This window comes from Podarcis bocagei (assembly GCF_964188305.1).
Source record: "Podarcis bocagei genome assembly, chromosome: 3".
Lineage (NCBI taxonomy): Eukaryota > Metazoa > Chordata > Lepidosauria > Squamata > Lacertidae > Podarcis > Podarcis bocagei.
In genome coordinates this window covers 41,997,337-42,021,204 of record NC_138127.1, presented here as the reverse complement: position 1 = coordinate 42,021,204, position 23,868 = coordinate 41,997,337, and the positions used below count along the sequence as shown (strand labels likewise).

General features: G+C 42.6%; 1 protein-coding gene and 1 long non-coding RNA gene across 3 annotated transcripts in view; both read right to left on the bottom strand.

The window, feature by feature from the left end:
• Positions 1–2,782: 2,782 nt before the first annotated feature.
• The window catches only part of LOC308583653, a 186,276-nt gene continuing 165,190 nt past the window's right edge, over positions 2,783–23,868 (bottom strand). The window contains exon 2 of the long non-coding RNA XR_014006315.1: positions 2,783–4,079. This is a non-coding gene — a long non-coding RNA (uncharacterized lncRNA). The remainder of the gene's footprint in view (positions 4,080–23,868) is intronic.
• On the bottom strand, positions 4,876–22,457 carry SMPDL3A (sphingomyelin phosphodiesterase acid like 3A). Of its 2 annotated transcripts, none has more exons than XM_081187747.1 (8): positions 21,676–22,457; positions 17,759–17,972; positions 16,972–17,116; positions 16,172–16,268; positions 12,785–12,963; positions 11,714–11,894; positions 8,753–8,877; positions 4,876–5,686 (listed from the first exon to the last, which is right to left on the bottom strand). In XM_081187747.1, the coding sequence occupies exons 1-8, from the start codon at positions 21,785–21,787 to the stop codon at positions 5,369–5,371; spliced, it is 1,371 nt and encodes a 456-aa protein (XP_081043873.1). In that variant the 5' UTR covers positions 21,788–22,457; the 3' UTR covers positions 4,876–5,368. The 2 variants fall into 2 exon arrangements, with proteins under 2 accessions (XP_081043873.1, XP_081043874.1); XM_081187748.1 differs by lacking the exon at positions 21,676–22,457 and adding an exon at positions 21,237–21,254.

Below are 23,868 nucleotides of genomic sequence, written 5' to 3'. Positions count from 1 at the left end.
TACCTCATTGGACTGGAGGGGGTGGGAGGGGGCACATGTGTCTTTGCTTATATGAGGAGCATTTTTCTTCCACTGAAGGAACTGGAGGTCTTTTTAAATGGAAAAAGTATATATGTACATGACAGATCTCCTTTGTCTGGTAATCACGGGATTGGGATGCTGGTGTTCCAAGTATCATGAGGACAGAGATGGGGAACATATGGTCCTCTTGATGTTGTTGAATTTCAGTTCCCAACCGGCCCAGACAGCAGGGTCAATGGTTGGGGCTGATGGCAGTTGTAGTCCAACAACATGTCCTACTTATGCACTAGAGAATATTGTTTAATGTGCAATAATCCATTGCACGAGCATGAAGGTGGAGTTTCAGTTTCACTTTCTGTTGTGGTGCTACATCCCTGGAGCTTTCCACATTAAGTAAAAACATTTTGGGCCAGATTCAACTAATCCATTGCTCTAGAATGCAGCGACTCTTGCAAGTGTAACATACCGTATTTTTTGCACCATAACACTCACTTTTTTCCTCCTAGAAAGTAAGGGGAAATGTCTGTGCGTGTTATGGAGGGAATGCCTACGGGTGGCGGGGGGGGGGGATCTGCTGCAGTCGTGAGCAGAGGATCCATGGTTCCCCTTCCTTCCCTCCTCCGTGGCTCGCTTTGAAACAGCAAAGCGGAGAAGAGCCACTGAGTGGGGAGGAGAGAGGGACAGAGAGCCTGCTTCTTTAAAGGAGCAAAGCGGGAGAGGAGAAGAGCCGCTTACATGAGTGTCAGCGGCTCCTGTCCGGTTGGTTCCTTTAAAGCAAGCAGGCTCTCTGTCCCTCTCTCCTCCCCACTCAGCTCGCTACATAGCAGCAAAGTTTTTCAGCTCGCTAGGCCGGGGATGAGCGCGGAGGAAGGAGAAAAGCAGAGCCTGCTTGCTTTAAAGGAGCAAAGTGGGAGAGGAGAGGAGCCCTCTTCTTCATTATTAGCAGCATCCTTCTCCACCCACCCCACGCGTGCTTCTTCTCCCCTTAAACCCCTCACCTGCATTATTAGCAGCATCCTTCTCCACATACCCCACGCGTGCTCCATGTCCCTTGAGTGCTATTCCTTCCCTCCCCACTTAAAACATAGTTACAAAGCACGGATCCACATGGATCCTCAGGATTTTTGCATTGGGCTACTCCAAACTCACTGTCAGATCACATGTCTGTGGCCACAGCATGAACCACAAAAATCATACATCCACTGTTTTGTTTAGAATATTTTTTTTCTTGTTTTCCTCCTGTAAAAACTATGTGCGTGTTATGGTCGGGTGCGTGTTATAGAGCGAAAAATACGGTAAATTCCCCAAGGGCTGGGAGAATACCCAGAACAGTGAGCAGGAGAAAGAGGGAAGATATTGTTCCATCTGGCAAGCAGAAATGCTTGAGCTGGTGGACTACTAACATTCTCATGATCTTGAATTCCATCCAAAATTATTATTATTCACACACCCTTTTCAGAATCTCTGGTTTTTGAGTGATGGGTTTTTTCCCCCTCATCTGCCATGATCTTCTTCTGTCTTAGGAATCTTTACTGATTCTGTTGCATTTTCCAACCCACTCTGGGAGATTGTTATGTCTGAAAAACTATATATAATGCCTTAAAATAAATGTAGCTTGGATCACAGAATAATTTAAAGGCACATGAAGCCATCGCTTTGCTGAAGTTACACGTGCATGGGTCTGTTCAGTGCCTAGATGGATCACTGGTAGAAGAAAAATAAGAAACATAATCTTGAGCAGGTACAAATCAAGCACAGGAATGAGTAAATTTAGCCTATTTTAAGCTGTTCACTCATATATACACATTTATGATCTTTAGAAGTTTCATTTTCTTGATTGCAGCAATAGTATAGGTAGCTAAAGGGCATCTTTCGATTCTCTCTGCTTTCTAGGCTATTCTCCAGGAACTGTGTAGGCTGTATTTATGTTTGATGAAAAATGCAGATATCTTTCCACATAGGAAATCTGCATCAGTTTCCAATGAATGAGAGCATTCTGCTGTGGAAGTGATTTGAATCTTAAGAGCATAGAGTGAATACAACAGCCTGCTTAAAGATTCTTCTAATTCACTGCATTCTTGCATGGCCATTTGAAGGATTAGCGCAGAGTTCCTAAGAAGCCCTGGTGGCAAATTAAATCTGTGCCCATGCTACAACTATGTTAGTGATGTAACTACTCAGGCATTACAGCATCCACTCCTCAGTGTTAAGTTGTTTTTTTTAAGTGGTTTGTAATTTTACTTTTGAATAAAAATAAATGGAACAGATTCCTATTCTGTTGCCGTTTCACTGATGCTGGGACATCCAGCACTAGTTACTCATTTCTAATGTGCCTTGCAGTACAGAAATGACACTCAGGCATGTGTTCCCAGGGATGTAGGAAGCTGATTTCTCCATAGTACAAATAGGCCCAAAGGGAACTGCTGCTTTATGCTGAGTTGTCATCACTGATCTATATAGTTCAGTAATTTCCAGTGAAATGCAAGCAGGCAAAAAGGGATGCTAAACAAAAGAATTTGAGGAACACATTGCTAAAAACATGAAGACCAAGATCCAAAAAATATTTAAATACATTAGTAGCAGGAACAGGACTAGAGAGGCAGTTGGGCTTTTGGATGACAAGGGAGTCAAAGATGTGCTAACAGAGATTGCAAAGAAACTGAATAAATGTTTTCCACCTGTCTTCACAGGGGAAGATATAAGGTATACCATGTGCTTTAACCAACTTTTCACAGGGAGCCTGAGGAACTGAGACAAATAGTGGTGATAAGTACTAGACTTTATTGACAAAACAAAAACTGACAGATGGCATCCACCAGAAAGTTCCCAAATAACTCAAAAGTGAAATTACTGATCTGCTAACAAAAATATGTAACTTGTCCCCATCTTCTCCACTGGAGCTTCCTTATAGATCTTCTTTTATAAACACCCAAACATTTACACATACACATTTTTAGCAGATCTACTTGGAATGAGCAAGTTTTGAAAAATAAGATTGTGAAAGTCCCTGAGCTAGTACACCACCAATTAATTTCTGCAAGCCTGTGTGCAATAGAAGTAAATTATGCTTAGGATCAAGCCATATTATTTATTCCAGGGTGAAGGGGAACCCACACCTAAAAGATTCATAAAACCAAATCTTTCTTAAACACCATGACTTGGATCCTAACTTTCTTTCCATAAGTGGAACAGAGTTCACATTCACAAAACAGGGATTTCAGGCCTCACCCCATCCAACTGCAGCCCCTGAACTTTTGCTCCTGGGGGTTGTGGGATTCTTGGATATGGCATGAGTGAAGGGCTACAGACAAAGAGGAAATGGTCAAAAATCTGCCCTTCACATGAACTGAGGAGCAACTTAGGATCCAAGCCTATTACATGAACTGAGAAGCAACTTAGGATCCAAGCCTATACAAACAGCTAGACAAAGCCATTCATATAAATCAGCAAGAAAAGCAAATATATAACCCAAAATCTTCATTTGAAAGAAAATGTGAAAAATCACATGTATGAAACTAAGTTCAACTCTAGCATTTGTTGAACCTGAGATATGAAGCAAATTGTGCAGCCTGTGTTCTTATTTTCATCTTTTATTTGTGGTAAGAAACTAGACTGCTCCCTCCTTTCATTGTTTTACTTTCAACATCATTCCCCATGGATACGGATGATAGACACAGTTGTGTCAGAAAAATAATTATTTTATGGCCATATGAATTCTTGCCTGCCCTTGAGCAAAATCACAAGTTCTTAAAACTTACAAAGAAACAAAGCCATAACTTTGTATATATACAGATACTTTCCATGATTCAATGTATGACAATTTTACCATACAAATTGTACAATTTCCATATAAATATCTCTAAAAATATTTTAAAATGAATCATATATTCAAGAAAAATTCTCTAAAAGGCTTGCAAGATGCAGCTATATACGCTTACAGTCACATGAATGAGATATTTTGTGTGTTTGCATACACTGCAGGAGTTGATTGAAGAAACAGCTAAGCTTTAAAAGTACAGGGAAACACCCCATCCCACCCCTTCCAGTTGATGAAATACCTGGTTTTGTTCTACAACATTCCATTTGATTACCGTATTTTTCGTCCCATAGGACGCACCTAGGTTTTTTGGGGGGAAATAAAGGGGGGGAATTCCTTTATTTCCCCCCCAAAACCAGGTTGGGGAAACCGAACCAGGACGAGGAACAGCGGGATGGCGGCGCTGCGCCTCTCTGCTGTACCCCGAGCTTGTGGGGCTGGCCGATGTCTGCCCGGCGCGAGGGGTGCTCTGCTTCAGGGCACCCCTCACGCCGGGCGGCAGGCTATCCGCAGCGTGGGGAGCCCTGCAGGGAACTCCCGCAGGGCTGCCTAGGCTGCGGATGTGTTCCTGAAGCGCCAGGTGCTCTGCTTTCAGCGCACCCAGCGCTCCGGGAAGCAGGCTGCTATCCGCAGCCTAGACAGCCCTGTGGGAAGTCCCACAGGGCTGCCTAGGCTGCGGATGTGTTCCCGAAGCGCCGGGCGCTCTGCTTTCAGCGCGCCTGGCGCTCCGGGAATCAGGCTGCGGATGTGTTCCCGAAGCGCCGGGCACTCTGCTTTCAGCGCGCCCGGCGCTCCAGGAAGCAGGCTGCTATTTGCAGCCTAGGCAGCCCTGTAGGAACTCCTGCAGGGCTGCCTAAGCTGCGGATGTGTTCCCGAAGCGCCAGGTGCTCTGCTTTCAGCGCGCCCGGCGCTCCGGGAAGCAAGCTGCTATCTGCAGCCTAGACAGCCCTGCGGGAACTCCTGCAGGGCTGCCTAGGCTGCGGATGTCTTCCTGAAGCCTGGAGAGTGAGAGGGGTCGGTGCGCATTCACCCCATAGCCTGCATTCACCCCATAGGACACACCCAGATTTCCCCTTCATTTTTGGAGGGGAAAAAGTATGTCCTATAGGGTGAAAAATACGGTAATTTGCAGGCAAAATTAATTTGGCAAAATATTATTTGGACTTTATTTAGGCTCAATACAGGAGTAATGACCTCTGCTTATATAAACCATGGTTTTTTTGCACCAAAAACTAATGTTGTGCCTGTGCGTTTCCCCCCAATGCATGTTAGCTTCAGTGTTTCCATTCTGTTTAGTTGAAACCACCATTTCCTGCTACATTTCAACTGAGAAACTGTGGTTTAATCATGGCTTGGTAACCAGGATATAAAACCAAGAGCAGTTCATTTGTAATGGAAAACTAAGGAAGAAAGAAGTGGGTTGGAGTGGGTAGACACCACACTAGTTCTCAGCTGAAGAAACAACGGTTAAAGTTGCTACATCAGAACCAGGCCCTAGAGGACACAATTCTTTAGCGTGAGCGCTACTTTTTACCCATGTAATTTGCCTTTATGTTCGATACAATCAGTGTAAGAGGTGAGGTCTAAATATTGAATTGCACAGATTTGGCTGATCCTACAGTGCTCGCCACAGAACAAGCTTGGATCATCGTAACTCACAAAGTAGTGGCTGTAATATTTTTGGAACAATTTGCTTTGAGGTACACTAAGTTGATTTGCCATTTCATACAAGCTTTCTGGCGTTAAGTCCTTGATTCCATAAGCTTTGGTCATAACATACTCAAGTTTCCAGACTGATTCATTTTTCACATTGGCTTCTGTGAGGTTCAAGTAGAACTGCCAAAGATCCTGGAATTAAACGGAAACAAAAAGTGCACAATTGTATCCACTGCTTCATTAAACTTCTAGAGTGATGTATTGATTAAGAAGCCGTCACTGCCTATTATTCACAACTGAAGAGAAAGGTCATGACCCACCACAAGACGTGGACTCATATATAGCTCGGTTTCTGACATATGCTAATACTGGGGGAAGGGAACGGATGGGGAGAAAAGAGACAAAAACAACACTCTTGGGCATGGCCTGCAGATAAGACAAACAATATATCCAGCTCAAGGAAAATTCACACCAACATAACCCATTACTCTCTGTGTCCCATGAGTGTGGAATTGAGCACAAAATAGCTTCTTGCGAACAAAACCTTCAACTTTTTTGCACCACATTAGTGCAAAATTATATTTGAATGTGTGCAAGGCCAATGCCTGTTGGCCAAGTAGATTTTTAGAAGGTGTAGTAGGATTTCAGGACTCTTTTTCTCTCTCCATTATGGTAGAATAATCTGGGCAAAAGAAGTGAAACTATGCAAATGTGCATGATTGATAAAGGTCTCAGAACCCAATAGTTCATGGTGCTGGCTTCTCACATACTAGTAGAGATGAGGATGGTGCCAATAAGCTTAAGAGATGCTGCAATCCACCTTCTCGTGATTAAATATATATATATTCATTTGAGATAGTTGATCTGAACATATATAGTACAGTATAAATTTGCCTTCCTCGACCAGAAAGTACCAGACCAACAAAACCTCTTGAATGATAACTATTTTCTAGACCCATATTATAGAAGTTCAGAAAAGGGTTTGTGACTGAAAGCGCCTTAGCTGCTCCAGTCTATTACCTGTGTCTGGAATAGAAAGAGTTATACCTTTGTTCAGTCTCCTAAACCTTTCAGTGGCATTTGATACTATATAATCAGATATCTCTGTGCTACTTGAGACTGCTGGGAGTTAAGGACACTGCTCTGCAGGAGGCTTCACTCCCACCTGACAGGCAGCTGATAAACCCAACAGAACCAGAGATACCAAAGGGTTGTATCTTGGCCCCAAGACTTTTAACATCTACAGGCAACTGCTGAGTGAGCTCTTTGACAGCATGGAGTGCTGCGTCACTCAGCATCCAGCATGAGCTTTCCTTTCCCAGCAAATCCAGGAACAACAATGGATTTCCTGAACAATTGCCCTGTTGTATTTATGTGCTGGAAGATGGCTAACAAACTGAAACTGAATCCAGACAGAACAAGCATCATGACCTTGCGACAGCCCAAAACAGGAAGGGAATGTGGCATTCCCATATGAAGTTAAGACACCCCACGAAGGACAATGCTTAGAGCAGTCTTTGTCAAACTGGCACCTTCTTGGTCTGGGGTACTATTTCCATCAGCCCCAGCCAGCACATTCTGGCTGATACTGATGGGAGGGCACTAGGTTGGCAGAGGCTGGCTGAGAGTCTGGTATGCCCATGGATCTCGCTTTAGTATTAGGTTCTTGCGTGGTGTCAGTGATCAGGAGTGCTACTTTCTCCAGCTTAGGCTGAGGAGCTGACTCCAACCCCTTCTCTCAAACAGAAAGTGGGCCTCAGTTATCTATGCTTCAGCAACCATCTGTTTGGGTCACTGCAATGTGGTCGACATGGGCCTGCCTTTGAAGAGGATTCTGCAGCAACAGCCAGTGAAAAATGTGTGACACCAGATAGGAACACGTCATTTACTGTTCTAGTTCTAGCTCAATGGCATGTTTTGTTTCCAGGCCTAGTTGCTGACCTTTAAAGCTCCAAATGCTCTAGGTCTGCACACCGTAGGGAGGGTCTCTTCCTCCCATACATCTATTCCCATGTTCTCAGATCCACTGGGGCAGGCCGGCTCTGTGTCCTCCTTTTTAAAAGTGAAGGTGTGGAACCAAATTCTTCCGGTCTCTCTGGCAACACATTCCAAACTATGGAAATGCTTGTCTGGTGGTCCTTGCATTATGGGTCTTTCAGCAACTGGTAAATGCCTGCTAACAAGCAAGCCCTGCAGATTTATTGCCTGCTTTAATTACAGCTTCCGTCCCCATCCCGGTTTGTGGCTTGTTTTATCCCATTATTTTTAGCGATAATAGGGTTCATTAATGTACACCGCTTTGGATGCTTCCAGGAGAACTGTGATTTACACCTCCCTCAATAAATTACTACAAAAAATGTTTGAACAAGGCATGTTCTCCCCAACCCCAACCCCTCCTCCTCCTCCTCTTTGCAGAGCTGCCTCATATTGATTGCTGCTCTTCCTTTCCTGCAAATGAAAACAGTTTGAGAAACCAAGGCAGAATGAAGAAAAAAGCAGTGGAGCCTTCAGGGCAGGAGTCCAGGGCCACACGCAGCAGAATGAGCAGGAGGACCCACAAATACAGCAGAGATGGATCACCAAGTTTTAATGTAAGTGGAGTAATTTGCACTGCCATCTAAAGAGGGATGCAGGGGGCATAAGACCATTAAGTCCAGAGTCTAAACTGCACCACTGAATGAAAGAGAAGACCATTTGTAGGATTAGCAAAGAGAACAGTAGTTTATTTCTAACAAGTGTGGTGAAGAGGTTAGGGTGCCAGACTAGGGCTAGAGAGATATGGGTTTATATCCCTACTTGGCAAAAAAGCTCATTGAGTGACCTTTAAGCAACCACAATCCCTCAGCCTGCCTCAACAAAGTTGTTGTGAAGTTAACAATGGAGAGTGGGGAGAGGAACAACTGAGCTCTTTGGAGAAAAAAGTGTAATAAATAAATAACTGTGCAATCACTGGGGAAGAAGGGAGGAACAAGGGAATCCTAAAGCATGTGAAACTTGGGAGACAGGTAAGGATACAAAATGTACAGACGTTTCCCCATACTTCTTCATACATTTCTAGCTACTGGTTTCAATTCCGTTAATATACGTTAAACATTGATACACAATTATGGAAACATGGAAAATGACTATTTAGGAAGCACAAATGGCTTTACCACTAACCACAGAAGTTAGTGTTAGCTGAAAAACTAATCACAAAACCCATCACATTGAATTTTTACTTTCCAGGAGACCTGATTTATTTTTGTTTTTTTTACTTACCAGTAGATTATAAGAAAGAGGGTCATACTGATATAATCTCACTCCAGGATTGTTTGAGTCTACGTCAAATACGTCCATCACTGGTGTCACAGCAGGTGCCACAAACAAGGAGTTTACTGGCTTTTCTGAACGATTACAAAACAAAAGGTTTGGGGAAATGGAGAAAGGTTTTAATAAGTGGCAATGTTTAAACTTACACATATGTTCACTACATTAGGACATGTACTTTGTGTCCTGCTCTTCCACCGGCACATTATTAAAAATCTTTATGCAATAACCACACATGGGAACCCCTCACCACAATTTCTGATGCAGCCATCAATGCTTGCCAATCATTAAAGTTATGCCAACTCCCTGAAGTAAAACTTATTTTGGAGATTTCACATTTTGGGGCAATGGATAGATTTAAATAACAATGAACACAGTTTTGAAATTGGGAGGGGTGTCTACTGTTCAGAGTAAAAAAGACTTAAAAAGCCACTGAAAGCCCCTTGTGTGCACCTAAGCAACTTTTATGACCCTTGTCTTGATCTGATTCTGGGTAATCCTCTGAAAGGCAGTCAAGGTATCTCTACAAAAGCCACGCTTAAGAAAGCTTTGTAAAAGCAAGACTTCTTCAGATGAATTTAGGCTGAAAACCTAAACACGTTTACTAGAGAGCCAGTCACATGTGGGACTTACTTCTAAGTAAACATACACAAATTTGTACTGCACAGTTGTCCAAAAAGAAAAACACAATTCAATTTGACTACTTAGGGTTTTAAAAAATTATTTACACTGAGTTTGTCCATAAAGAATACATGGACCGCTTTTTTTAAAAAAGTCAAATTGCATAAGCATTCACATCATTAAATTACTTGTATTTCTACTTAACATGTGGAAATTTCCAGACATTATTAACTAGACTAGTACAAAGCTTTTGGAACCTGTCACATACTTACTTGGCAGTATGTTCCATGGGAACTAGTCAGGCTTACTTCCAAGTAAACATGGGTAGGATTTGGCTGCATATCAATTAACTGAATTAATCAGCTAAGGAAGGGATGCTGTTGGAGTCCAACTTGTATCAGTCCCAACCAGCACGGTTAGTGCCCAGGGATAATGGGATTTGTAGTTGAACAACCAGAGGCTCTCCAGTTCCAGATTCCAGGCCTAAAGATTTAATTGCTCACCAATTATCAACAAGCAAAAGGATTTTGGATGCTTCAAAAACCTGCTGTTGTTCAGGTTACACAAGCATACTGGTTTACATCTACAGATACCAGATTAAATGAAGAGGATAGGTTATCACTATGTATATAAAAAATCAGTACATGCTCTGCTTTTCTGGGTGAAACAATTTTGCTTTCCCTTCTAAGCCATAGGCAACTGAAGCAGACTGTCATCAATTGGAATGAATGCCAGCATGTCTCAAATGTGGATCTTCTACAATACAGACACTGAACTTTCTTATTTTTTATGTCATTTTGGGATGCTACTACAGTGGTACCCCAGGTTAAGTACTTAATTTGTTCCAGAGGTCTGTTCTTAACCTGAAACTGTTCTTAACCTGAAGCACCACTTTAGCTAATGGGGCCTCCTGCTGCCGCTGCGCCGCCGCAGCTGCTGTGCAATTTCTGTTCTCATCCTGAAGCAAAGTTCTTAATCCGAGGTACTATTTCTGGGTTAGTGGAGTCTGTAACCTGAAGCGTATGTAACCTGAGGTACCACTGTATTGGGACTGACATCAAATTAAAGAACATCCAGTTGGTTAAGCACCTGCTTTTTAATCAATTGACCAAATGATTATATCACTATTGGAAACTCAATATAGTGCCTTACTGAGATAACAACTGCCTTTGCAAATAACACTTATGTGATTTGTTCATTTAAACCACAACGTGCCTTGGTTTAGCATGATGTCCGAACCAGCAAATGCAACACTAAGCCAATATGCTTATAGTTTGTTTAGGCCATGATGTTTAAAGGGATACAATATTTAGGTGGTGTTTCTTAGATTTTAATGCTTCCTGCTGCTGCAAGTTTCTTTGTTCAATCTGAAACAACTTTAGAGAAGAATATATAATACTGCATATAATCTTGAAAGTTGGATGTTGGCTACATTTTACAGATTATTATGGGTTAGAAGACTCCTCTCTCCTCCTATCTTCACTCTCTGTTCCTGTCTTAATTAACTCTGAAGCAGCAGGGAGCCCAGTACAGACAGAGACCTAGTAAAGATGCAGGAAACACACAGAAAAACTGAGTGTATCTAACAAGCTTGAGAACATTTCCTTTTGACACATTCTACAATGGGTAGGAACTGGCCAGTGTAATTTGCGACTGTATCTGAAGAAACAGGAAGGAAAGATTTTTGTATAGGATCTGCTATTGTCTTATGATGAAGTGCGAACCTAACAAAAGAGCTGTTATGGCTCCTATTTGAAAATAAATCACAAGCCAAACCATTTGCAAAACACGATTCGGTACTTAGAAAAGTACTGATTGTAATAATACCAGTGTGAATTTTAAAGTTGTTGGGATGCATTTACTCAATGTGGTTGGTTTTGCCCCTTTGTTTGTAACCATCTATTTCTTCAAAGTGGAATTAGTTTCTGCGACGTTGATTATTTGTGATAGTTTTAAATAGAACCGATAGATTTAGGAAGGGTAAGAATGTACCAAAATCATGAAGCAAGGGTATGAAGGAGGAGGAGGAGTCAAGCTGGCAACTGCAGGGCCAGGTTTTGTGGTGCCTTCCATGTTACTGAACTGCAGCGCCCATCCTCCCTGACCACACTAGCTGGGGCTGATGGGAGTTGCAACCTGACAACATATGAATGGCATCATATGGGTTAACTCTGATTTATCCCATTAGAGAATATGGCCTTTGCCTATCCCCAAAGCACCATAAAAAGATCTCCCATTACTGTGTAATCTGTGTCACCAGCCAAGAAAGCTGTCATCTGCAAACATCATTACCCTTTTCATCTAGAAGAACCATGATGCTGTCTCGGTGAGTGTGTCCAAAAAACTGCCCAGCAATCACGCTGCTATACCGGCGAAATATTTCTATCAACCTCTCATTGTAGTGTTCTCTTATGGCAGTGGTATTTCGAGAGTAAGGCAGATAACCTACTGGCACATGTCCTATTACATAAACCTAGGAGATAAGAATATAAATATCAGAAAAGGCACTTTAATATTACATCAAATACGTTAGGTGTATACTATAATGTTGACGTGAAAGAAATTGCTTATAATCTCACTTTTCCATTCGTTGCTTTCTGAAAGGTAAACACTTTTCCCCCTACTAAGAATGAAGTCATAGAGTGTTTGAAACAGGCATAAAGGCTTACAAGCTTGGAGGATATAGATTACAGGTCGAATAAACCAAAGTTCTACAATGCCATTGACTAGAGGCATGAGTTACAACTTATTTCCTATTAACTGCACAAACCTTTGTTACAAGAAGTCTTGCATTCAAACAGCATTTGTAGTATTTCAGGCACGACTTATCTTAATTAGTCACTTCGTTTTTTGGCCGCAACAACTGATGTATTTAAGAGTTAGAAGCCTTGAACTAATGATCCCAGTATAGACATAAGCACCATGAAGAATTAGATGACACTCCAAACTTCAGGACTATACCTGCTCCAGGCTCAAGCACACACAGAAAAGCTCACATGCTTTCAACCCATTCACATTTACTGATTAAAGCAACTCCAACTCTTGGCATTTGGCAGCACCAAACTATTTGGTGGGACCTGGTATTTGGCACTCTGAATACTTTTGGCAGCATACCAGACTGAGTAAGAGTGTCCCCATACTTTAGCATTGTGTATGGGTGGCCTTTGGGGTGCTCCCTTATTACCAAAGTTAGGAGTTCCCCTGGATTAACTGATACAAGTTTAGTATGCTTTCTACTCAGAGCAGTGGAAGTTCAGGGGACATACCTACCTTGCTCAAAGGTCCCACCAACTGCAAACTTTCTTGAAACAAATAGTTACCCTTTTCTCATTCATATTACTTTTTTTATTAAAAAATCCTTACCTTTTCCTTGTTTTGATGTGCCGTCTCTAATACACGTTCCAGCCATGCAAACTGGTTTGCTGGATCAGTCATATTCAGAGTCATAGTGTTGGGAGGGTAGTATAAGATGGTATTTAAACTAATTATCCTAAGAGGTTGTGCAGTCATGTTGGACTGAATTGTTTGTGTATAAAAACCACCTAGGGGAGGGTGGAGAGAAGATGTATGTCTTTAATTTACTATGGATAAGTTCCACCGATTTTTGGTTGTCTTCTCCAGTCAGGTACAATAGAATAGGACAGAATTATCTAAGAACTGGCTTGCAAATTAAATGCAATATCCTTTCTATGGGCCTAAATCTAACATACATATTCCTGTTGGGTAATACCATTCTTCAAGATGTTCCATGGATATAATTACAATGGGATAATTAATAAAGGGTAAACAGGAGTAATGGAATATAACTTCTGCATCTTTTGTCATGAGCTCATTCTACACTCGAGTAGGGCTCTGGCAGAAACACATGCCTGACTGGCATGTTCTCTCCCTCCTGGCCGATCGTTTGGGAGCTTCAAAAGCTTTCTTCAGCCCGAACATCACAGCGACCGATGCCAACAGACATCGGCACACTTAGGGATCCGCAGTCTTCGCAGCTTGCATAACAGACCTCAGCAACTCAGCATTTTGGCTAATCTAATTTATTTACATATAAACACACACAGAACACTGCACCATGGCTCCCTCTCTCTCTAGCATCAGACAGCAAAGAGAAAACGAACTAAGGACCATAATCCCACTTCACAGAACACAGGAACACAAACATCCTGTCTCCGTCACTTCCCACTTTGTGGAGTCAAAACATACACCATCATGTGATAGATTAAAATCCCACGACTGCAATCATGGAGCAGGAATTCTAACATCTTTAACATTTAAGAATTCTGCATATTTCTAATATTCTGTACATTTGCTGGAAAAAAATATGTAACCTAAAATTTGATTTACAGGTCTCCATTTTACTTCCTGGATTTTAATGTGCAAAATAAGGATCAAATTCAAGGGGGAAACCCTTTTTCCATTTTCAAATGCTTAAGAGGCTACAATAGATTTGGAAATTTATTTGCTTGCCGATTATATAAGCAGGTTGTAGCTCCTGCTTATCTCAGAGCAAAAATAGAACAGTTTAACTATAGATATCATGCTAACTATTTGCAAACTGTTAACCAAGGGAAAAATAAACGATGACCTCAATTATTTGGCTTCGTTACAATGCATTGCAAGGCACTGGACTAGATGAGCCTTGTGGTCCATTTCAGCTCTACAATTCTATGATCACTGCTTGAATATTTATGTAATAAACTATTGTTTGATCATTTGTATAGAGGAAAACAATAGAATGGGAAAAACCAGAGATCTATCAAGAAGAGGTGGCAAGAATACACAGAGGAATTATACCAGAAAGATATGGATGTCTCGTACACCCCAGGTAGTGTGGTTGCTGACCTTGAGCCAGACATCCTGGAGAGTGAAGTCAAATGGGCCTTAGAAAGCACTGCTAATAACAAGGCCAGTGGAAGTGATGATATTCCAGCTGAACTATTTAAAATTTTAAAAGATGATGCTGTTAAGGTGCTACACTCAATATGCCAGCAAATTTGGAAAACTCAGCAGTGGCCAGAGGATTGGAGAAGATCAGTCCACATCCCAATCCCAAAGAAGGGCAGTGCCAAAGAATGCTCCAACTACCGCACAATTGCACTCATTTCACACGCTAGCGAGGTTATGCTTAAAATTCTACAAGGCAGGCTTAAGCAGTATGTGGATCGAGAACTCCCAGAAGTGCAAGCTGGATTTCGAAGGGGCAGAGGAACCAGAGACCAAATTGCAAACATGCGCTGGATTATGGAGAAAGCTATAGAGTTCCAGAAAGACATCTACTTCTGCTTCATTGACTATGCAAAAGCCTTTGACTGTGTCGACCACAGCAAACTATGGCAAGTTCTTAAAGAAATGGGAGTGCCTAATCACCTCATCTGTCTCCTGAGAAATCTCTATGTGGGACAAGAAGCTACAGTTAGAACTGGATATGGAACAACTGATTGGTTCAAAATTGGGAAAGGAGTACGACAAGGCTGTATATTGTCTCCCTGGTTATTTAACTTATATGCAGAATTCATCATGCGAAAGGCTGGGCTGGATGAATCCCAAGCCGGAATTAAGATCGCCGGAAGAAATATCAACAACCTCAGATATGCAGATGACACAACCTTGATGGCAGAAAGTGAGGAGGAATTAAAGAACCTTTTAATGAGGGTAAAAGAGGAGAGCGCAAAATATGGTCTGAAGCTCAACATCAAAAAAACGAAGATCATGGCCACTGGTCCCATCACCTCCTGGCAAATAGAAGGGGAAGAAATGGAGGCAGTGAGAGATTTTACTTTTTTGGGCTCCATGATCACTGCAGACGGTGACAGCAGTCACGAAATTAAAAGACGCCTGCTCCTTGGGAGAAAGGCGATGGCAAACCAAGACAGCATCTTAAAAAGCAGAGACATCACCTTGCCAACAAAGGTCCGTATAGTTAAAGCCATGGTTTTCCCAGTAGTGATGTATGGTAGTGAGAGCTGGACCACCAAGAAGGCTGATCGCCGAAGAATTGATGCTTTTGAATTATGATGCTGGAGGAGACTCTTGAGAGTCCCATGGACTGCAAGAAGATCAAACGTATCCATTCTTAAGGAAATCAGCCCTGAGTGCTCACTGGAAGGACAGATCGTGAAGTTGAGGCTCCAGTACTTTGGCCACCTCATGAGAAGAGAAGACTCCCTGGAAAAGACCCTGATGTTGGGAAAGAGGGCACAAGGAGGGCACAAGGAGAAGGGGACGACAGAGGACAAGATGGTTGGACAGTGTTCTTGAAGCTACAAACATGAGCCTGACCAAACTGCGGGAGGCAGTGGAAGACAGGAGTGCCTGGCGTGCTCTGGTCCATGGGGTCACGAAGAGTCGGACACGACTAAATGACTAAACAACAACAACAACAAAGAGGAGGGTTATATCTTGTATCACACCATTCTGTTCCTGTAAACAACATCCTTAACATTGACTTTAAACACTTAGAAACACTTTAAACTCTGAGAAACGCCTATGCAAACTATCAAGGATATACAGTACAAAATATACAACATCGTGGGTGTTGTCACATATAACTTTAATGTTTAGTAAATCAGTAGAATGATTAGGCCTTGGCGATTCAGGGACAGAAAGTGCCCTGAAATATGAAACATTTTCACTTGCAATAAGAACCCAATATTAGAAATTTTACCATGTCAATTTCACCCATATCCAGCACGGCCAAATAAAGACAGCGGACCTAGCAAATGTGTGCTGTTTTACTATCCATCCTACCTGTTCTCAAGGTGCTGACTGCTTCATCCGTAAGCCAAGGTTTCCAGAAATCCGCTACAGCATTGTAAACTTCACTGACAGATGCAGGCAACTGATCCTTTAAAATACAGACATCCCCTTAAGAATATGCTTTACTAATCATTATTTGTCCAAATCTTAGCTTTTCAGTTTGGATATGTACCAAGAATGTACCCCAAACTCTACATTGGATGAAAGGAGAGTATCATTCTATACCCCCACCTACATTCTGAAATAGCATTGTTGATTTTATTGTCTCAGAGTTACCCCACCTCATTTTGCACTACAGGTAGATCAGGTCACATTCTCATATAGGTGCATGAGATGCTTTTAAGAACAAAAACCCTAAACATCTGAATCCTCAAATAGTGACAAATGTATTTGAAACAGGTAAGAATTCAACCATAAGCAGTTAACTCCATATCGTTACAACACACTTTATCCAACTGCTTGCTCCTCTGTACTTTAGCACTGAAACACACTGTGTTTCTATGGGCAGTTCATTCTGGGGCAACAGGATTTTCCTAACCTAAGAAATGTACAAACATTAGGCTGCAATCCTACTTACACTTACTTGAGAGTATGTCTCACTGAACTCAGCAGCACTTTCTTCAAAGCAAATGTGCACTGTTGTATTGTTAAGCCATCTTTTATAACACTGACTACTAATCAAAGGCAGATAGTGCCCAGTTAAATTATACTTGCACCCACAACCTCCAAGGAGTATAGAAACATAAGATCAGGTTGCCAAATTATTCACTCTCTTGAAGAATTTGTCTTACCTGTGGCCAATAGTCGTGATTTCCCAACGCAGGGAAAACTTGGAGATCTGGAAAGAAACTTCTTATGGTAGAAGTCATGTTACCAATAATGTCAATGACAATTTTTGTGGAGAGTTCTTTTACAGGAACATGTGGAGGGCTGTCTCTTTAAGAAAAGCAAAGAAAAAGAAAAAACTCAACTTGGTAGTTGTGTAATTATTTTTGAAATCAAACATTAGTTTCTCTGTAGTACTCTAAAAGTACTTCAGTACTGCATATTGAGAGTGATTAAAGTTATAATTAACATACTCTAACAGTTTCAAAGAAATTAATTAAGCATGAAATGTTTTCATGTGTTACATAAATTGCTTTATGACTAACCAGAGTTAAAAGAAACTGCAGGCCCTTCAAAGGACATTTTGGGCTTCGATGCACGCAATCTTCAGTCCTTGTAACCTGCAATCTGTCTAACCTACGGGAAGCAATATTACTATCCCTCCCATTTGTGCATACTGGAGAATCTGCCAATATGAAGAGGAAAAAAACCCCAGCATGTAGCATACAACATTTCCTGTCAGCCAGACTGTAATCCCGGGTCCCAAAAAACAGGATCTATCTGGGCTCCCCCCCCTCCATTCCACTTGCCTGCATGCTGAGCCCAGGGACAAGTCAATCAAGGCTTCAGAAGTCAAATAAAATGTGTAACTTGGCCCTTAAAGTTAATCCCATAAGTTAAAATAAGGCTATGAAATGGCCAAATACATTTCAGTAGCTTTACATCAGAAATACTAGTGTCTTTCTTACTTACCCTGTCCATATCATGAAGGATGCCTGTTGACCAGAATCCTTCATGTGCTGGAAAGCTGATAAAATAAGCCGATATGGTGAATCACACATGAAATCTCCAAATGGGCCAGGGTTTGAGGCATTCACTCCTTTGGAAGAGGCACAAACCTGAGTGTGATTACTTGTAATGTGGTAGGTGGGGTCCAAGTGTAAATCGGAGATGTGCCAGAACTGGCCTGTTTCCAGACAAAAGAGAAGAAAAAACTGAGAATTAGATGTACATTTTCTTAGCAAAATGTAAAAGAATACTGCTACTGAAAAATCCTGAAACTCCCATTAAGACTCCATGTTCCCATTAAGGGTTCATCACCTTGGTCAGTACCTAGAAATTATTTATTCATTTGACCAGAAAGTTTTTCCCTGGTGAGGACAAGGTCTGAATCATCAACTCCTGCAGAATTTTAAGCTTTCACTATAAACTTTAGGCTTTTTTCTTTTAACTCTTATCTGGATTTACAGAACTTTCTGAATGAAAAATATGAACTATTGTATCACAACAATTCTGAAAGCAATCCTAGGTTTACTTATGTTGTTTCTCCAGACTTGGGGCAAATCTCCACCAGTCAGCTTTACACTGCTGAGGCATTGTTTTGCTGCTTTGTTTTTATAAATGGACGTGCTCTTGGTGCTTTTACACACTGCACTATAGTGTTTTCTTCCTCTTAAATTAATCAAGGAACTCCTTGCCACATGGCAGTGATTACAATGGAAGGCTACTTCATAGTTGGCAGTGTTTTGGGGTTTTTTTTGCATCCCATAACTTCCAGGGCAGGGGGAGATATAAAATGGAAAGTAATCTGTGGCACTTCATGAAGCACAGCTGTGCAGCTACACAACTGTGTTTTTTAAAAAGAAGATTTAAAAGGTGACAGCAACTAAGGTTTATTTTCTCCATCAATGGCTATGAAATAACTGACCAGGAATGGCAATTGTTGACAACAATTTCCTGCCCAGAAAGCCACTCTGATCAGGCAAAGGTCAAGACAGTAGACAAATTGAAACATACCACAAACACTTGTGCATAGGTAGTGGACTAACCAAAACATAGATCTGAAAAAATATGGAATTTAATAAATGTTTATTCTAACACTAAGCAATACTTTCGGTTGGTACCCACTTTTTAAATAGGCAAGTCTCTTAAATGTAACGAAACAAATTTTAGTTCTGAAAATGGCATACAGATGGTGAAGTGATTTACATGGAGTTAAACACTGTCTGGGACAAAACTGACAACAACACTGGATTAGAGTCCTAAGTTTATGAGCTTTTTTAATAAGAAGACAACGAAGAAGAAGCAACAGCAGCAAATCTCTGAGAACTAAATTTCTTCCTCAGAAGTCATTACGTAATCCCAAAAAGCTGAAGAGACAAATATCGAAAGGAGCAATGGAACAGTTAATCAAACCAGATTGATGTCCAATACATTTTGAGTGTTATCACTCTTTTTTCAGGGCAATTGGGTTTTTCAGGCCAATCTTAAGAAATTTTATCAACACTGTCTCAGTGGTATGGATCTGAGAACATGAGTCAGAAGAACACGCAAACATGCCACTTCTAGAAATAATGGGGAAAGTAAATCACACAGAAAATGAGGGACTGCCTTTGCTCACAGTTTAAGGATTAGAGTGTGCTTTGAGACAAAAAGAAAAAGAAAAGGATCCAATGGTGCTTGTTAGCAGAAGGCACTTCTACTTGGAAAGGGCTTTCCAATTTCAACCAATTACTCTCTCCTATGCACCATGTCAAACACCATTTTATTGAGGTTTTGCCAATCATCAGGGGAAACTTTTTAGGAGGACGGACGTTGGGAAAGTCTCATTACAAGCAGAGTTTTGCTATTGCAGATTTGGATCCAAGCCAAGGTGACGTCAATACAGCATAGAACACAACCAGCTCTCTTATTGCTACACATTGGGATTTATTTGTTTTCAGAATAGAGAAGGATAAGAAATTATGCAACCTGTTGGAAAAAGAGGAAACAGTTGCACACTGCTCAGCTCTTTGGGAATGACATCACAAAAGGGAATGTAATAATGAGAAAAGTTCAGAATTCTTGATTAGTTCAATAGACTCAAAAGCTTGCATACTTTCAACAATGGAGACTGATTTAATTAAAAGATATCCATTTACTTACTTTGTACTTCAGGTAGTTATTTGCTTGGCATGTGTTATGTTCTATTTGTAACAACAGTCCCAGATGGTAAAAGCTACTTGAGGACAAGGAATAATAGAACCATCAAATTATTGGGATGCAAGGGACATAAAGGTCATTGAGTCTAAGTCCCTGTACTGAGAAAAAATATTGTGGGGTATGAAGTTCTAGAGACGAGAAAGCATTCTCCCGACTCTAATCCCTCCTTCATGATACGTCCCTTAAGCTGCCAGGGCAGTGACTTGAGCATATCAATTACCTCTCTTCCTCTTTCCCATTTTCCCAAATTCAAGCTCTGCTCCCAAACTCACTGCAAAGTATTGTTGTGTGCACCCCAATCTCTGAGAAATGGAGACTCCAGGGTTCCATTGCTTACTGAAGGTTAGTTTCCTTGGAACAAAAGTGGAGACTGTAGTGTCTTTAGGATATATGGTTTTACAGTATTTACAAGTATATACAACCTGAGCACAGGGTGGAAGGGCTTGCAACATTGATATTCCAGAAGATCTTAGTTTTCTAGTGGGTCCCTCAAAGCCATAGCTTTGGATTCAGCATACAGAGCAAGCCAAGCCACTCTGTCGCTCCTATCACAACTTCAGTCACTGAATCCAGAGCAGCTCCCCAGGCCTGTTATTTTCTCACCCATAGGACAACATGACATCCAGCCAGGTGAGGGAGGAATGCCCACTCATTTGTCTCTATGGCAACACAGAGCCAGGCCATGGGACAGGGAGCAGCTATTGCCCCAGACAGCAGAAGCCCCAGAGACAGCACCCCTGTGAGTCTGTCCCGCCATCTTTGCTATTAGTAGAGAAGCACATCCGTCATCAGCACCAATTTTGGGCAAGATTGTGTCCACTTTGGATTCAGCACCACTTAAGGTGCATGTAAGAACAGGATGCTGGACTAGGTGGGCGACTGGGCCTGATCCAGCAGGCTCTTCTTGGGTGCCCTCACTTATGAATGCCACAAGGGCATCTGAGTGGCCACTTTTAAGAGCCACAATGCTGAACTAGGCAAGACTTTTGATGTGACCCAGCCCCTTGGTTATGTACATAGTTCCGTATGCAATACCTGTGCAATAATGAAATCAGCAATGGGATCTCCCTCATGCAGCCAACGCTTTAACTGACACTCTTTCACCCTAAGTTACAGGAATATTTTCTCTACCAGCTCCATCCGGGCTGTCTGACAGTACTTCCTTGCTGTTGCCAGTTTCCATATGGCAGCAACTTGCAGCAGGCTCCTGCAGCACCGGATGGATGGCTGAAATCCTCTGCCTACCCACCTGTCAGCAACGCCCACTGTTATCACCACCTGCCTTCATTCTTATTATTATTATTGCAATAAACCATAACCACAACCATCAGCTAACGCCTTCTGCGCAATGCTGTCTCGAGCACAATAAAACGCGCTGCTACGAGGAGTCCTCGATGCAAGCGTGCACCCTTTGCCCGAGGTGGGTGCAAATGGCGAGGGCGAAGCCTTGCGGCGCTGAGTTGCCGCTGAGCCCAGGGGAAGAAGGCGCTCCTCCCTCGGCGCTTTCGTGCCAGCCTTCCCAGCGCCAGCCGGCCAGCCCTGTCTCGCCTCCAACTGGAGCGGCCCCTCGACCTACTTTTCTGTTATGGCGGGAAGGAGGGAGGCGCCTTGTTTGGTCGCCGCTCCTACGACACGGCTGGCAGCTCCCAGCTTGACTCAAGGCCGCGCTCGGCTTCGGCCCGACTCACCCGCGTCCGAGGGCGCTGCGCAGGCCGGGGCGGCACTGGCCAGGTCCCGCAGCGAGCCGCACAGCAGAAGTCCCCACAGGGCCAGGCCGCGAAAGCCGCGCCGCCCACCCATGCTCGGCTGGGCCTCTCCTGCAACCCCGCAGCGGGCTCGCTCTCCTGCAACCCCGCGGAAGGAGGAAGGCGAGGGCTTTGCGGCAGCGCAACACTCGACTCCCCTTCCCAAGCTGGCTTTTCCCTTTTGGCGAGGCGCGCGGAGAAGCTGAAGCCTGGCTCTTTTTCTGGTTTCTTTTTCTCTAGCCCTTTCCAGGAAAGGCGGTTGCTTCTCGAGACGGCGCGGCCTGCTCAGAGGAGCTTGGAAGGGAGCCAGCCGACGCCTCGTAAATCAGGAAGCGGGGAAAGGCATCCTGAAGCGGCGTCGCGGAAATGCAAAGCGTCGGCAAAAGCCACCACTCTCTTTCCCCGCTCCTAGAAGGGCTCCACCGGCGGCAGGTGCCCAACAGGTGTAGCTGCCCGACCCCCGTCTCTTGCCCGTATTTCCATGGAAGGCAATGATCCACTTCTTCCCTTTTTTGCCTGCCTCGATTGAGGAAGCATAACCTTCGTGCTAACTTGGGAGGAACACTTCTCCTTTCGTTTTGCCTGCTGATTAATTGCTCTCCAGGGGCTCACATGTTGCGTAAACTTTCCACGCGAAATACATAGTTTCCCTTGTTTGTGTTTTACATGAGTTTTGCATCTTCAAGCAGCTAGCCAACCTAATTTCTCTGCATCCCAAAAGATGTGGCAAGTAGCAACATGTTCTTGTCCTTCGATATTCACAGTTATCGATTACATATGAAGTTGCAAGTCAGTAAAGTTGTGATGCATAACATGAAGTGTGTAGTTAAAAGAAGGGAAGGGAGAATTGAAGTACAGTATGTTTGTAATGTGTGTGAAGAATATCACACAACAGAAGAGACGGCGTTGTCAAATATTTATTTATCATTTAAACATAGTATATATGCCAGAATCCTTTCCAACCATTTTTTTCTTTCCTCCCCACTTTTAACCTAATCCATCTTTTTTCTTTCGCTTGGTACCACCATAAATCAGTTGCCATGGAAATTAACGCCACTCGAATGATGGCTTTTTCCATGGAGATGAAGTCAACAACCTTGTTCTCACATCCCTGGGAATGGGAGGTCTGGGAAAGGCAGTCATCTGTTTTGAACTCACAAGCCAGACAGCAGTGATGTGAGCTGTATTAATGGATTACAAACACAATGTGTATTACCATACTGCAGGCACAAAACATTGCAAGCTCTGAAGAAGAGTATTATGAGGTTACACAAATAAGTTACAGTCTTGCATAGATTCACACACATACATCATGATTCTACATCTGTACTGGGGCTGCAGTTTCTGAAAACTAGTGCTGACAGAACTTCCTGCTTAATGCTATTGTTAAATGCTATTGTCATGGACACTCCAGCATTGACTCCATCCATACATTGGACATTCCCAGTACACTAGCAGCGGCAGCTCCCTGTGTAGGACCCACTGCCAAATATAGTGCTGGATAGGAGAGCAGCCTGGAAATATTTTTAATTCTATCTACAGGTCTTTCTGCAGGCATGAACACTTCCTCATTATTTACTGCAGTGCCTGAGTGCTTAGTGGAGCGGGTGGCGCTGTGGTCTAAACCACTGAGCCTCTTGGGCTTGCCGATCAAAAGCTTGGCAGTTTGGATCCATGCAACCTAGCAGTTTGAAAGCACACTAGTGCAAGTAGATAAATGGGTACCGCTGCTGCAGAAAGGTAAACAGCATTTCCATGCACTCTGGTTTCTGTCACGGTGTTCCATTGCGCCCGAAGCGGTTCAGTCATGCTGGCCACGTGACCCCGGAAGCTGTCTGTGGACAAACACTAGCTCCCTTGGCCTGAAGCGAGATGAGCACTGCAACCCCATAGTCACCTTTGACTGGATTTAACTGTCCACAGGTCCTTTAACTTACCTTTTTACCTAGTATTCTATGTAGCTCTATAGAATTTTGACAGCATTATCTCAGTAATCCTTACAACAACCCTGAAAGGTAGCTCACTATTATCCCTATATTACAGTTGTGGGGCTGAAGCAGAGAGACTGTGGTTTCCCTAAAGCCTCAAATAGTGTATAATAAAAGTGTGGTCTTGAACATCTGGGTCATAACTCAG